At 35.3% G+C, this 17,341-nt stretch overlaps 1 protein-coding gene across 13 annotated transcripts in view; it reads left to right on the forward strand.

Annotated features, from left to right (window-relative positions):
• The window catches only part of BCAS3 (BCAS3 microtubule associated cell migration factor), a 614,259-nt gene that overhangs the window by 325,133 nt on the left and 271,785 nt on the right, over positions 1-17,341 (forward strand). For all 13 annotated transcript variants that reach the window (XM_078437391.2, XM_078437395.2, XM_078437397.2 and 10 more), the window contains one exon: positions 16,581-16,681. In XM_078437391.2, coding sequence (XP_078293517.1) covers positions 16,581-16,681 — 101 coding nt within the window. The remainder of the gene's footprint in view (positions 1-16,580; positions 16,682-17,341) is intronic.

The following is a 17,341-nucleotide window of genomic DNA, read 5'->3' on the forward strand; positions in this document are numbered from 1 at the left end:
CTCTTCTAGAATCCCAGGGTTCTATTTCCTTTTACCACTATGGTGTTTCTTGGAGGTTTTTCTATTGATTGATTGTTCTCCTAGGTCTGGGGTGTGTTTTCTTGCTTCTTTATATCCCTAATGATTTTTGATAAGATGCTGGGCATTTTCAGTTTCATGTTGTTAAGTGGTGGATTGTTCTTTACTCCTAGGATGCATTCATATTACTTGTAATAAATGTGATTCTTTCTATGCCTATTCTTAAGCTTTATTATGGAGGGTTCCAAATTGCCTTTTGCTTAGGCCTAATTTAGTTATTTTAGGAGATAATGAAAATCAAGTCTCTCTTATGTGGCCAGTAGTGGTAATGTATGATCATAATTATTTTTTAAGCTTCAGTTGCTTGAAACCTGTGTATTATCTTAATTATTATCTTGCATTACACCACTTCTGCACTTTTACTTCTGACTCTTTTTACTTTTTGCCTCTAACATAAACGCAAATAAGAAAGATATATGTGAGTGACTATAGCACATTGTGATAAGTGCTATGTTGATAGCATGAATTAATTGGTACAAAATTGTTACAAAATTAATTGGTTCAAAGAAGAAAGAAGTTAGTTATTAGTGGGGCTGGAGAGAAGTGGCTGAGGAGGTTAAATCTCTAGGATTTAGAACTATGTGAGGTGACTGAAGAAAAATGAGGAGGAAAGGATGACTGGCTTGGGCAATAGCTTATGCCATTCATTGCAACATTAACTGAACTATGTTGTCTAGAGTAGGAAAGAGAATTGGTGATTGCATTGTGGCTTCTGTATTGGTACCTGTGGTAATGTTCAGTAGGCTTTTAGAAATAACCCCAAAACTTCCATATGTGTGTTTACAGGTTGCAGCTCCCTTCTGAGTTTTGTTTTGTTTTGTTTCTTTGTTTTTTTTTTTGTTTTTTTTTTTTGTGGGGGTTTTTTTGGATGTAATTGGTAATGCAGGTACACTTTCTATGAAATAATCTTATCCCAGCAAGAGTGTAGAAAGAAGCAATAAGGTTGCATTGTGATTCTCTAGACAGTACGACATGTAAGAAGGTGGTATTCACTCTAAAAATCACTCTAAAAGCTCCAACTGGAGCATTAGTTTCAAGGAATAGTGTTGCTTTGACAGAAATCTTAGTTTTTTATTATACTAAAGAGAACTAAGTTCTGAGTTTCTTTTGAATAGCTAGGCTCTCTCTTGGTATGTATGGTTTCAAAACATGTTATTGCTTTACTAATCTCTTACACTTCAGTAGCACTTTTATTTTAGTCTTTATATATAATGAAGGAGCTAGTACCTGAAAATAGTATTGAGATTTATGTTACATATAAAAGTATAAAAATCACAAGTCAACAGTGTATTTAAGATTAGAATCTAGAGATCTGATTCCCAACAGATTTTGTACTGCTGTCCTACCAGCTATAACCATGAGAATAGAAATAGCAAATATTTTCCCTTGTAATATAAAGTCATACTTTTGACTTCAGAATGAAGTTATTTTAGAATTTTACTATCCTATTGTTTTATTGGTTTTACAATACAGTGGTGATATATTTTGAACATATTGATACAAAAAGGAAAAAAAATCACTGGTCTTATCTCCTATGGTCATTGTCAGTGCCTCGGAAAAGCAATTAAATATGCAGTGCTTTTCTGAGCTACTCTCTTTTGAATGTGACATTGGATTTAACTTAACATCCTGGATTGCATTGCTTCTGTGGTATGTACCAAGTATGATGGAGGTACTCAACAATATTTCCTTGCATTGTCCATAATAAATATTTGCCCAAGAGTGGGTAGGGTGGAAGGGGAAGAAAGAAATGTTTTTCTCTTGTAGAGGAAACTTGTAATGTAGGACTTATTTAAAGAGTATTTATAGTCTATTGTTGGTCCTTGGGTGTGTCATACTGCTCTATCCAGGTCTGAATATCTGAGGTAGTTAAGAAACCACTTCAGACTGAATTGTATTCGATGATTTCTCTTATTTATACTTAATTTTATCAACTTGACATGTCCTTCCATAGATAATTTTAGTGAGATGAGTGTTTTTCTTCAAGAGACCTCAAGTTTAATATATATTGACCCCAAATTTGGCCATATATGTTGTATAACTTGGGTAACACTATGAAATTAAATACCTTTTCTTCAATGTAAAGATGTTGAATAGTTAAAGGAAACTGCCATCAGCAATCTGCAAACTTGATAAATTATGGATTGAATAGTTTAGATTAGATTACCCTTTTTCCTTCTTCTTTCTCTTTGTATCTCTGGGAGATATACTTCTTATTGATACCCATATCTTTATGTAGAGCTTCACATTTATGGAATAGTTCCTTTGGTTTTTCTGTCACTGCTGATTTATTGTCGAGATGTTTCAACCAGAAGCCCTGTTTGTTACGATGTAATGACCTATATACTCCATTCTGAAGTGAACCTTAGCATTCCTGTCATTTGCTTGAGCATTTACCATTTGGGGAAAAAAGTAGTTGACATGTCAGTCCACTTTCCTGTCTTAATTGTCCTTAAATTTGAAACGAAACAAAAGACAAGTTTTTTTTTAAAGGGCTGTTTTGTATTTTTATTCTTTGTTGTTAATTTTTTTTAATGTTTATTTATTTTTGAAGAAGAGAGACACAGCATGAGTGGAGAGGGGCAGAGAGAGAGGGAGACACAGAATCCCAAGCAGGTTCCAGGCTCTGAGCTGTCAGCACAGAGCCCAACACGGGGCTTGAACTCACAAGCTGTGAGATCATGACCTGAGCTGAAGTCGGATGCTTAACTGACTGAGCCACCCAGATGGCCCCCTTGTTTTGTATTTTTAAATGTCCTTATTTTACAGAATTGTAAGTGATACTAGTATCTTAGTGTTCGTTAGGTTGTTTTATGACTTCCTTTTTTCAGGTACAGGTTAGAGTATACATTCCTTTTCATTGACACTATTCAGACCCTGATATCCCTGAATGTTCATTTTGTCGGTTGATTAGTGGGAATATAGGGTGGAGGGTATGGGGATATTTGTTTGCCCTTTTCTTCAAAACGAAGGAGCTAGAGCAGAATGATCTGTGTCTGCTTACCTGCGATAATGTAATGGGTTGATATTGGCAGGAGCTTGTGGTTTGATGTGCCATCACTTCCATCAGTAAGGTTAATTGCTAACAAATGACTAAATGGGAATTTAGGGGGAATGCTACAGCTGTCTGCTATGTTAGTGGTAACAGGAGTTCTGGCGCCATTTCAGGGTCGCTATTTGTGTCTGTCTATCAGAGTTAGAATACAGTTGTTTCTCTCAGTTTCAGCCTTCTCTATAGAATTTCTGTCAATTGTTTGACTCCATTAAGTGTGGAGAGGAAATAAAAGCTTGAATGACCAATCCACCAGGGGCTATGGATAGACCCTTTCTTTGTCCATACCCAGAGCACTGCATTAGGTCTCATTATCCATTTATAATAAGTGACCTTTGCCCCCTGGGTCATTGAAAAATATTCAGTGTGCTTTTCTGACACATAGGGCACCTTTCTCAGCAGACACATGAAACAATGGGACGTCTGGTAGTCTGGAGGACCAATACACATTTTAGGTTTTAAAATACACAGCCTTGTGCCAAGTCACTTTGGCATTTTTTTTTCTTTGCTCTTTTATGGTTCATAAATGGGTTAAGGGGATTCTAATGTCTGGAAGATAAGTGTAGTTTTCCTTTTTTTTCTTGTAATTCAAAAAAAATTGTTGCCATATTTTTCAGTTTTGTTCTCTAGAAAGGGTTTGCCTTCATCTCTATTCTTGTATTTTCTGATAGAGAAATATAGAGATTTGGATGTAGTGCATGGAGAGAGCTATCATATTTGGAAACTATTTGCCAAATATACCCAGGTGCTCTGGAAGTTATCTGAGACATATTAAAAACCTGTCTTCTAGTCCTCTGCTCTGCCCAAACTGGTAGTGGTTAAATCTCCCAGTTGAAAAGTTTGAGAAAGGATTTGACCCTTTCTTGGTTACTATAGTCCAGATTTCTTCTGTGATATGAACTTGGACCCTGGACCAGAAATCCTTGCACATCTAGTTGTTCTATCTCTGGCTTCTAGTACATAGATAGACCTGGAAAAAGATGGAGATAGCATAGTAATTAGCAGATGAAATATATTTACAAAGCAAAAAAACTGTCACGTCCAGAGCTTCACACCGTGTAAAGTGAAGCTTGACTACCAGTAACTAACTGTGTGGCCTTAGTACACTGTGTGTGTTAAGTACTGGTGAGTTCTTGACTGAAGAATGTTGGGGTAGGGAAAATAAAAGATTGAGACTACTTCCTTAGCAATTCATATGCAGAAAATTTTAGAAGAGGGGAAAATGTTTATAGAAGTACTTTTTAAGTTTAAGATGCATGCATTTCCTTAGTAAAGCCTTGTTCCTCTCTTAGAAGCCTACTTATTTTGTGTTTAGTGTCACATGTATTGGCTTGCTAACTTTACTAAAAACATATGAGACACACAGGGATTGAGAGAAACCCAGCTGATTACAAGTTTTCAGCCACATTGTCCAGGGAACCCAGGTATCTTTATTCCGGCAAAGTAGTTTTCCTATTAAGTGATGTGCTATGGCATGCTCTCAGATATTGGGACATAGAGGTGTTATCTCCCAAGAATAACCTGTGAGACCCAGTACAGATTTTTCTTTCCAAACCAGTTATGGAAAACCACTTACGGTTGACCGTTGAACAACATGGGTTTGAACTGCATGAGTCTGCTTATACGTGAATTTTTTTTATAGCAGTACTGTAAATTTATTTTTTCTTCCTTATTATTTTCTTAAGAACATTTCCTTTTTTCTAGCTTACTTTATTGTTTATTGGTATGACTTCCGGTCAATAGTAGGCAATTAGCAGTAAGTTTTGGGAGAGTCAAAAGTTATATGTGGATTTTTGACTGTGGGGAGTTTGGCACCCCTAGCCCCTGCTTTGTTTAAAGGTCAACTGTAGTTGTCAGAACTCTCTCCATGACAAGAATTAATATATTAACCGGATTATAGCACCATTTGACAAATTGCTTACTAAATACATCAAAATTGATTGGACATTCTGTATTTGAATTGACAAATGGCTGCATTAAGAGAAGGAGGGAAATCCATTAATTATAGCTGCTCTCAACCATAGGAAATATAATCACATAAATATGGATTTTGTTAAAACAAAAATCTCTGCTTTATGGTAGTGTTGCTTATGTGTGTATCTACACTTCTTTGCCATTAATAAAAGGGCTGCTCTTACCCACTGTCCTTTAACTGAGACAAAAATAATAATAGTTTCTGCTGTGTTATAGGTCTCAGGCTCTACTGACTGTATAATAGTTTTTAGTTATTACTCCAAAAAAGTGGAAAATACCGGGCAGCCTCTGTAGTTGAGCCTTTCTGCTCAGTTCTTGATTATATCTCTATTTGTCCATCTTGCATGTGTGTTCTTGCTTAGGTCAAAGCTTTACTTTAGCTTTGATGTTGTATAGGCTTTTTATCATCACTGAATTTCTCCTTTTTAGAAAAAAATTTTTCGCATGATCTGTCTTACTAAAGGTAACCATCCAGTGACCGAGGCATAAGGGAGGTGGGTGAATGCCATAGATTGTCTCTTTCCAGTTTGAATCTGTTCTCCTTATTGTTGTCATATGACAGGAGGCTTTTTGCCATGTGATTTTGTGGAACTTGGTGGAGAGACAAGAAACACTGAATTGCCTTCATTGCTTTTATACCATTGGTTTCTTTGCCTCTTCTACTATGCTCTCTTTGTATTTTATGACCACATGAAGAACATCAGAATCACTCTTATAGGATGTCAAGTCTGGGTCAGACTGAGATTTATAAGGAGTATTTTGAGGCTAGTGGTTATTTTTGTTTTTTGTTTGTTTGTTTGTTTGTTTTCTTCCTCTTGGGCACTTTGCTGCCTTCCAACGCTATATTCCAGGTGCCATTGGTCCTTCCATGGCTATGTCAATTGGCTTTTAAATATAAGACCAATTCAATATTTTCTAACATGAAGTCTTCTAATTCCTCAAGGGTATTATAGAGAATGTAGAGTTGTGGCCCAAAGTACTTTCTTTGTTTCTGTCACTACATGTAAAGCTCCGTTGAATGTCTGTAACTTCCTTGTGTTGTGAACTTCTGGTCAAGGTAATTTTTCTCCATTGTTTGATAGCATTATATGGTAACTCAGATCAGGATACATAGATGTTTATTAAGATGATAAAATGATTACATTAAATTAAGGAGACATGGAACACAGACATCATGGAGACTAAATCAATGAACAGTTGATATTTGAGGATAAACATCTTTTATATGTTTATATGAAAATTTTAATTTAAAATAAAGAACCTACTAGGTAAAGCCATGATGAGTTGAGGCAGTTTATGCTTCAGATTAAGAACTTGGTCTTTGGAGTTTGCAATTGTAAATTCCATTTCTACTAAATGCTAGTGATTTGGGGCAAATAACCTCTCTGGGCTTTTGAAATGGGAAGTTAATAATACTTACATTATAGATTGTTGCTAGTTAGATTAAATAAGGCTATTCATCCAAAAAGCTTTACACATTATCTTGGATAGAATAAAAACTCACTAGAGATAGCTGTTAGCTGTAGTTGGTATTAATAGAAATAGTATCCTTGTTCTCTCTGGACGTCTTTCTTGCCTCTCTCAATTCGAAGTGCTTTATGACTAAGATACTACCAGACGGCATGGCTAAAGATGCTTTGTTGTTAACAAACAGCAGTGAAGATAAAACATTGGTGCTGAATCATATCTCCTCTGCTCTTAAGTGGTCATCTGGATAAGTGTGGCTCTATCCTAATATGTGTGCATTTTCAAAGCTATGGAAAGAAATTTTACTTAGCAATTCTAATTTATTGATGCAAATTGAAAATTTCTCCTAGACTTCTTTGTTTTGAGTATCTTCATTCCCTTAGTAATTTTATAGGGAGTGAGATTTTTCTTGGCATCCACTGCATTCTAAAAGGCTTTACCCTGAAGGTCCTTTGTGATGGTTGCTTTAAGACAACAGCGTTGTCCCTCTCTTGTTTCCTCTGTTTTTTAAAATCTTTTTTTTTTTTTTAAGATTTTATTTCGAAGTAATCTCTACACCTGACGGGGGGCTCAAACTCACAACCCCGAGACCAAGACTTGCATGCCCTACTAAGCCTGCCAGGTTCCCCCAAATCTTTTTTTTTTAATGTATGGCAGATAAAAGTATTATGATAAAGCCCACCCACTATTGTATCTTTTCACCTACAAATACTTGAGTGTGTATCTAATGATAAAGATTGAAAGAATCATAACTACTGTGCCATTACATAATAGATAGTTTATACAGTGATGATGATTTGTGGAAGTAACTCTTTCCAGTAGTTTTACACTGTGGAGCAGTAGAAGGGAGAGCAAGCCTTGGAAACTGTTTTTCTTGGAAACATTTGGAAAGAGAGAAAACCCTGTGGTTGTTGTAGGCTAGAATTCTGTCTCATTCTTTCCCCCATTTTCTTGGTTCTGTGAATTTTCTGATTTATTTAGAGGTAAAATTTTGAACATGTAGTTTCTCTATTGTGTGGAATACATCATGGATCCTTAATGATTGTTTGGAAAGATTTTTATTATATTCTTAAGCATGGGTTGCAAACATTGGCGTCTTCCACGTCTAAAAGCTTTTAACTCTCCATGCCAAAAGAACTTCACCTCTTTTGCTTAGGCAAGAGAAAATCTGTACTTAATTCTTCCTGCTGTATAATGATCTAGACTTTCCTAATATGTAGCTAGATAGTAAGTAAATGAAGCATGGAAAAGACTGCGTTAATTCTTTGCAAAAAAAAAAAAAAACAACAAAAAAGATTTTTGTTGTTTTTACATTTACAAACAACTGTCTCTCCTTTATTTTTGTTTGTTGTACTTTATTGTGGGGGCTGGGCTAATGACATTAGAGTGTTTGCTCTTCAACTATGCCATTAGAGATGGGACCAAGAACAGTAAGTTTAACTAGCCTGTTGCCTACTTGTACAAATTGGTACATTGATGACTGAATTCAGTTTAATGAGCAAAAACAGTGATTTGTTTTTTCTTTTTACCTTCAAGACATTGGTTCACAATAGTTTCTGCAAATCCTCTACTCATCTTAGTCTCTTTACAAAGGGTATTCTATTTTAGTGTTCCTTGAATTTAGAATGGAAAATTGATTATTCCTGAGGGAAATGCATCTAGCATACATGGTTACCTGTAAGAATACATTTGCCATTATTCAAGGATTACAGTTCATAATTCTACATAGAATTAGCATTGGCAGACCTGGCTTCCAGCAAACAGTCATTTTCCTCAACAGAAGCACATACTACCACATGTCCTTGAGCAGTTGCTAAAAGCTGGTCCTATATTTGATACGTGTGTGTGTAAATAGAGAGATAATGATAAATGGCTATATATGGAGAGAGTAGAAGAATGAGTGTGTATAGGCACTTCCACAGTTCCCCCTTAAAGAAAATATCACTAAACCTAAGAAAATAGGGGAGAAAATGCATGACTCATTACGCAATAAGCTCAACTTTTGTTTCATACATTGGTTTCCATCATTCATTGGTATGCAGCCGATTTCTATGTTTTCCTTTCTTGGACTTCTTGGATTGACTGCACTAACCGTATCAATTGTAGTGTGCTTGTTCCACAACTTTTTATAAATATAAATTTTTAAATAGGTACATGGTAAATACAGTTTTAAAGATATCAAGGAATGTTAAGTGAAAAATAATCTGTCTCTGTGCCCAGCCATCCTCATCCCCTCCCAGGAGGCAGTTGCTATAACTGGTGCCTTGTAATCTACATTTCTGTAAAGGAGAACTTTGATAAGAATGGTTTTGTTGTTATTCAGACTTACATGTCTTGGTAGATTCCATGACCCATGGTAAGACAAAGTTGTTATCCGTAAGCTCCAAGCAAAGTATTATGTAGTCATAATATGATCCTTTAAAATAGTAAGGGTGGACTTTTAAAGCTATCCTGCTCTTGTTTTAATGTATATATAATGTAGTCGAACTAAGAATTGAGTTGCCATAATACATATTAAATAGGCATTGTGTGCATCATTCCAGGTAAATAAACTCCACCTTGACCTTAGTTGCAGATGTTTTGAAAGGATTGTTGCAGTCTCTTTAGCTCTTAGAAGTATATTGGGTCAGTTTGAAATATTTAGTGGAATACCTGATCTTGCTGATAGCATGAAGCCATGTTTTCTTCTTTCTCTTCATTTTATGATATTTAGGGGTATGGTGAGCAAAACTAAATTGTGAACCCTTTCAGACTACCTCCGGGTCTAACTTGTCCAGATGCTGTATGTCAAATGACTGTTAGGGCAGCAGGAATAACAAATGAAAGCTCCTTAGTTTATGTCTTCTGTGGGAATATTATATGATACTTTGGGGGTAGAGAAAAGGAGACAGAGCAGGGCGAGGAAGAGGTGCACCCAGTGTTGTCAGTTATTCAGTGAAATCTATTATCTCATAGGCAATGAGGATATGTCATTTTTCTAATTATATATTGCCTGTGACTGTTCTTCTGGGAATGTGGAATAAAAGGAAAGTGAAACCAGAGATGTACAATGAGTGACTGTTAGAAAACTTTAATAATTAATTAGAGAACATCTATGGTACCACAGGGTCAGGGTGCAAGGAAAATCATTGATCCATTTAGTATATAACGTAGGTAAAGCTTGTTCCATTTTATGTATTGTAACACTTCAACTATTGTTGCTCTGGTACAAGAGATGGCCCCTAATAAACAGAATAGCCAGTAATATATAGTGCTATTGCTTAACTCCTCTATGTATGCAACTCAGTGAATTTACTTTTAAATGGAAACATGTATAAATCAGAGAAAAAACTTCTTTCTAGACTTGAGTAGAAATAGAGTTGCCTCCTTAATAAGAGTAAGAATGTTTCCCATTTCTTAATGTATTTAGGTGTGACATTTTTGACCTGAGAGCCTTCTCCCTTCTTTTTTATTTTTTTAAATTTAATGTTTATTTATTTTTGAAAGAGAGGGAAAGACTGAGAGGGGAAGTGGGCAGAGAGAGAGAGAGAGAGAGAGAGAGAGAATCCAAAGCAGGCCCCAGGCTCTGAGTTGTCAGCACAGAGCCTGATATAGAGCCTGAACTCATGAACCTTGAGATCATGACCCTGAGCCAAAGTCAGATGCTTAACCAACTGAGCGACCCAGTGCCCCTAGCCTTCTCCCTTCTTAAAAAAATTATTTTAAAAGACTAGGGTTTAATTTTTGCCAGTTTGATAGTATAAAAGCCTAACTTGTTTAAATTTGCAAGTCTCTGGTTGCTACTGTTTACATGTGTTTGTTGGCTGTCGTATTTCCTCTTTTGTGAATTGCTTGTTCACTGGAAAATGCCTTAGACCACTTTGCTTTTAGATTGTCTTTTGAGCCTTTCTTTTTAAAAGGCAAATTTTGATTTCTGTACTAGGAAAGTACATTCCTAAGCAGCATTTCTTCCTCAGATCCCAAGTGCTTTCTGATCAGAAACAGAGTTTGGTAAAGAGCCCTCTCTTGTTGTATGGCTGCTATATAAATGCTGTTTTTAATAAGTACCAAAAATATATTGAAGTTTGTCCTTCGGTGAGAGTTTATCACTGTTGGCCTTTGGGTGAACTTTGAGCCAGAGCTGTTTCATTCAAGGCAACATGATGTCATTTAACTCACAAATTTCTCTTTTGCTAGAAAAAGGAATGTTGTTCCCCTAAATAACTGAAAGGACCAAATAATGCCGGCACAACATTATTCACCTCTCAGGTCTCCACTAAAGACTTCAGCATGGTGAAGGTTTTATTGTTTGTGGAGGATGGGGTAGGGGGGTGGGATACGTTAGGGAGTAGGAAACAAGCTGCATTTGGTCTTGAGTCTTTCGAAGAATACTTTATTCCACTGCCCACACGGCTGCTGCTGTGACCCAGCTCACACTCCTCCAAAAAAAAAACCTTTTGGCTCTACATTCATTTCTTCATTAAAAAAGACTCTCTAAGTTTGTTTCTAAATTTATATATTCAGGTTACAAACACATTTTAGGTTTTTCAACAGGAGCTAAACCAGAGAATTGTATCTCATATAAAAAACTAGATACCATTTAGATTAGCATTTTGCCCCTTATTTGAGAAGCAGACTTCTCTATTCCAATAGCGTTGAGGTTCATTTCAGGGAGTAGAATAGTTTTTTAAAATCTTCTAAAGTTGGGAGTGTGGAGTTCACTGGCAGCAGCACCTGTAGTTGATTAGCTATGTCCTCTGAAGCTTCCAGAGCTCCATCTAAAAGAATTTATTACTGGGAGTTCAAGAAATGTAGGGAACAGTTGGACAAGAACAGAATAGAACCAAATAGATTTTCCTTCATTGGCTTCATACATAATCACTGCTCATTGTTCAGTGTTATGCTTTGTGTTAGTTTATGTAAAAAGGATGCTTATAACCTGTAAGTGGTTGGTCTGTTTACTTTGATATGCATTGCCAAATCTTTTTTCTTTCATTGTTTTAAAAGCACATGGTACTGGGAGCAAATAATTACTCCTTTTATTCCAACATCTTAACAGAATACCTAGACCCTGGGTACTCTGTTGTAAACTCTATAGTTAGGAGATCTGACTTTTTTTTTTTTCTGAATATCTAAACCATGCCCAATACACTAAGAAAATTAATTACCTGCCCTAATATGTTAATATATTAATGGTGAAAACTTATCTTCAACCTTCTAATTGGAAGACTGGATATTTTGTAGGTGAATCTAGATTACTGAGATCTAGCTGTTACTTTTAGCATATTTTAGAAAGAATTTGATTCCTTGGAATTGAGGATATACTATTATTGTTTTGGCAAAAACACCCTGAAATGTCAAGAAGTTTAAATTTCTCCAGGACTAGAACTCATTTTTGGAACCTTGATTCAATCCTACATACCCTAACCTACAAGTAATAGTCTATATTCATTCTATTACTCAATGTTAACAAGAAGACTTAAGAGTGTCTTTAGATGTCTGTTAACACAATGTTTACAACTCTTTCACTTAGTTATTATTTGAATTGCTTAATGCTTTGTATTCATAGTTTAACATAATCTAGAGCAATACTTTTAACTATCTCTAATGCAGAAATACTGTATTTTGTATGGGTAATTTGTAAAAATTCTGTACTGTTTGATCCTTATGTTACAGGGCAGAAGACATCTAAAAATTGAAAACCAGAGAACTTATGCAAAATATTTATATATTTGAGAAGTTATATTATGAATTGACATTTTCCACTTTATAATATTGAGAATTTTGTTATGTGGATTCAGACTTAGGGTTGTTATCAAAGGAGCATTTAATCTTTCTGTTCATAATTTTACTCCTGTTGTTCTACTGAGTTGGAAGGTTTTTGGGTTTAGATTAACAGGACTAATTTGCAAAGGTCGGCACTGCAGCAGATTTGTTTTTGTTTGCTTTGCATATAAACACATATTAAAATATATAAATATGTACATAGAAACACACATATGTACACATACACACACCCATATATCACTTAAGACAGCAAAATACACGTCGTGATTTTTTTTAGCATTTATTTACTCACTAGAAGCATGATCTGCTTTCCTGAGAACACAATATAAACAAAGTCTGGCTCACAGTTACCTCATAATGATCTGCTCATCCTGCTCTTGCTTGTTGATCTATACTTACCACATGCCTGTGTGTAGAGGCAGTACTTTTGAAGTTGTATTCTCTAAAGTAAATTGGTAGTGTATCCTTTTTAGTTAGATGGATAGGTTTGTCTTAAATTACTGTTCTAAAGGTAGGGAAGGAACATGGCAGAGTTTTTTATTTCAAAATTCCATAGTCTTTTCCCACCCCAAGTTTATTAATTATCTAAGAACAGTTGGCAAATGCAGAAGATACTAAACATTTTTCTTTATATAGAAGGTGTGTATGTTGGTCCATTAAACTTAGGCTTGTGAGATACAGAGCTTAATTTTTTTCTATAAAAAAACTGCCTTCCTGTAATTCTCTTTTGTGCCTTCTAACATATGTGGAAAAATTAATCTCAGTCAATTATACCCCCTCCAAAACTGCATCTAAATTCTATAGGGCTTTCAGAGTGCAAAGATATGAGATAGGAGAATTGGAGACATTTTATCCTTAGCATGACCACTGGGCTGTTCCAGTTCCCTGCCTGATCAATGGTTACTGGTTCAGATAGGTCTCTGCAGCATTCATCCGTGTTTCTACTTCGAAGCCTTCTAAATACCTGTCAGTTCTCTGGATCTCATCCATATTACTCTTGGACACATACTAAATATTATTCTCACCTGATCCATGGGGAACTTGGAGAGGTTATCATAGACTTGGTTGTGTAGACACACTATGTGCATACCTCCTCTTCTCTTGCACCATGTGGAATCTCTTGCTACTTCCCCTGAACTCTACTCAAGAATAAAGATACGATTTTTTCACAGATGTTTTATCCCTAAAACTCTCGGGATTCTGCCATTTTTTACCCTTTCTTGGGGACTGGACTCTCTTTTTATCCCTTTTATGGCACTCTTGCTCAAATCTCAATCTTTCCTAATAATGGGCTGGTTAGAGAACATGGAAGCTTTACTCTTTTTTTTTTTAATATGAAATTTATTGTCAAATTGGTTTCCATACAACACCCAGTGCTCATCCCAAAAGGTGCCCTCTTTATTATCATACTTAAAAATTTTTTTTCTTGTCCCAGGGTCAACATTTTGAATTCTTTTTTTATTGTGACTTCGTGGGTCATTGCTTCCTTAAGGTAGTGAACGTGACTGTTCTTCTGACCTGGATTAGGGAAAATTTTTTAAACACAAAGAAAAGTGAGAGAAAGGGAAGGATATTTATTTGATGCTGAAAATATTATCCCACCAGACTTGTATTTTATATTGTGAATCTTCTGAATGCTTCAGATCTGTTGGAAAACTATTTTTTAGTGAATGTAAGGTAATAGAACACCTCTTACAATCTCTATTTAAGAATTCAGGATTCAGGGTTAATGTTTTATAGGTATATATTTGGTATTTTTATCACTTTGTTTGGAAAGTAGAGGACAGTTGGGAGGAGGAAGAAGAGGATTCTTCTTTTTCTTTTTCTTCCTCTTTTTTTTTTTTTAACTTTTTGCTATGGGAAATGCCAAACATACACAAAATTAGAAAACAGTAGAATAATGATGCTCCATGTACCTATCATCCAGCTTCAACAATGATGAACTCATGACTAATCTTCTTTCATCTACAATCCTACTCCTTACCCCCTCCCTGACACTATATTCTTTTAAAGTTTATCCCATTTTGATAATGGATAAATAAATGTCCAACCATTCTGGTGCCATTACTTAGTCCAGAACCCCAAACTCCCTTCACCTAATACTTACTGAGTGCTTATTCTGTGACAAGTACTAGCTTTGACTCAGCATGTAGAGAATGCAACATAAACTCTTGGAAGAATTCTCATCAAATACTAGTTAGTTATAAAAGGGTACAATTTCTCACTTCGCATTACAACTTTCTTATATCTTTCCATCAAAAATCCCTAGGTTTGTCGTCCCTCTCTGCCCCCTTTGTTTTACTGACTCATCTTCCACTCTCAACCTGCCTCCTCATACCCAACCATGCTAGCCTCCTAATAATTACTGAAAATTTTCGTTTATGTTCTCACTTAAAAAATTTTTGTACTTGATATTCTCTTTGTAACACTTTCCTCTCATATATCTGTATGGCCTATTCCCTCACCTCCTTAAAATCTTCTTTGCCCTCAACTGCTTTTCAAAGGCTGTCCTAACCTTTAAATATTTGTCCTTAGTTACCTTCTCGACTACTGTTTGTAGAGGGTTTGAAGGATCCACTGCTCTGTTCTGTATTAAGAATTTAATATAAAATTTATTTATTGAAAAGATAATAAATGGTTTAGAAACAACTCAACCTTTTGCAAACATAAATGTACTTAACAGTTTTGTAGTATACACCAAAATTATTCCCAAGAGGATGCTTAAATATTAATTAGATAATTATTATGATACTCTTTTCTTCATGGTAATCATTTAGAATTTCAAGAAATCAGATGTTATGCTTTGGTGGTCATTGGTGTTTTGTGCCAAAGGCCACATACCTCTCACTAGCAGAACTATGATTTTGAAAAAATAGCAGCTAATCATTTTAGCCACTGCAAATCTTACACTTGAATACTATTTATTTCCCTCTGACTGGTAATTGATGGCTTAGGTACCACTTGTCCTCTGCCACCAAGTTAAGTTAGGTTTTTGTGAGTGTACATCCTTTTACAATCTTGCCCAAGGTTCTTCTACTCGGTCTACTTCATCTGTTATCTGTTTCACTAAGATTTATTTCTTCAAGATACCTTGTTCTGGCAAGAGTGCAGTGAGATTTGTGTTTTCAGTCAGTGCTCCTGAAAGTGTATAACTCCTAATAAGCTTTGAGATATTTAAATATGTTCATATCCTTTTATTTCCTTTTTAGGAATGTAGCCAAGGAATGTATCTCTGGGTGATGGAAATTATGAGATAATTTTCTGTTTCTAATTCTTTTCTTTTTTAATACTCACCTATTTTCCTCCCTCCTTCCCCCCCTACTTTTCCTTTTTCTATTTCCCCCAGTACTTCACTGCTTTATTTCTCTCAGTATTAAAATCATACATGGAAGCAGAGAGTATATGAGAAATTACTGTGCCTTCTGCTCAGTTTTGCTGTGAATTTAAAATTATTCCAAAAAATAAAGACTATCTTATAATAAAAATAAGCAAATAAATATTTAAAAAGAAGCTAAGTTTTTATTGGGTTAATATTTGGTTTATAGTAGGAACTCAACAAATGTTTGTTAAATAATTTTATCACTTTGACTAAGCAAAGGTTCTTCTTTGTGTGAGAAAGTAGGCTTTTTGTGTTTTCAGCCTATATTCTACCACTGAAGAACTGGGGAAACTAATGAAGTGCCCAAGGAAATGAAATATTTCTTTGGATAAATGAAATGTTTCAGGAACTGAAAATGTTTTTAAATTAAAAATGCATATTTATGCCTTGTAATTTATATGTAACTATTAAATAGACTCTTAAAGAATCTTGGCATTTGTTTTAAAAATTCCTTCACAAATTATAGGAACTGCATCAAATTAATTTCTTTGTTAATTGGAGGTGATTGAAATGTCCTAAATCCTGAATGCTATGAAATACACTGGTGCACGTGTAGTGGATTTGTCACTGCTCCTTAACGTACTTGCGCTGTTAAGATGTAGTTGGTTGTTTATTTCTTTTACACCGATATATGTCATGACGAAATTTGTATAGATACTTTTTAAAGTATACTCTTAATTGGAGATCTTTCTTAGTCCTAAAAAATTCAGTCTTTCTTGTTCATTAATTATTTAAATTGCCTTTGTGCATTTAATGTTGTATTTTATCTTAAAAATTAACACAATATCCAGGATGGTCGTGCCCACATTAATTTTTCCACTGCAGGGGTTAAAGTTGTTAAAATATGTTTTCTTTCCCTTACAGTGGTTCCCCCTGGAAGTCCTGGGCCCATTACTCGGCATGGGTCCTATGACAGTTTAGCTTCTGACCATAGTGGACAGGAAGATGAAGAATGGCTTTCTCAGGTAAAACTGTAAAATGTTTGGCCTACTAAAGTGAAAGAGAACAGAAATCCATTGTCTGTTTTTATTACTGAATTCTAAGAACTGAAAAATTATTTTCCTTAGAGGAAAATAGGCAGAATTTGGAACTCTTTGTAGGATCACCAAGAATTAATCAGTTGTCTTTCCATATTAAGAATTTCTTATAGGGGGCTCCTGGGTGACTGTTAGTTGAGCATCCGACTTCAGCTCAGGTCATGATCTCTCAGATTGTGAGTTTGAGCCCTCCATTGGGCTCCATGCTGACAGCTCAGAGCCTGCAGCTTACTTCGGATTCTGTGTCTCCCTCTCTCTCTGCCGCTCCCCCACTCTCACTCTGTCTCACTCTCACTCACTCTCAAAAATAAATAAATAAACATTTAAAAAATTTTCAAATAAAAAAATAATTTCTTGTAAGTACTGCTGCAGGGATGTATATCCATATATTTTATATGTATTAGATACATATGTGTATGTGTACATTAGCCCTCTGTATAAAATAGGCATTTCTTTCAAACAATCCATGTATATCTCTTAGAACTTTCGATTTTAGATGGACTGTTTGGGTTAAAATAAGAATTGGCCTTGTTGAAAGTGCAACCATTCAACAATCTGTGGGATTTGTTTTGTGGAGCCAACATTTTC

Source organism: Panthera onca, chromosome E1 (genome assembly GCF_046562875.1).
Source record: "Panthera onca isolate mPanOnc1 chromosome E1, mPanOnc1 haplotype 2, whole genome shotgun sequence".
Lineage (NCBI taxonomy): Eukaryota > Metazoa > Chordata > Mammalia > Carnivora > Felidae > Panthera > Panthera onca.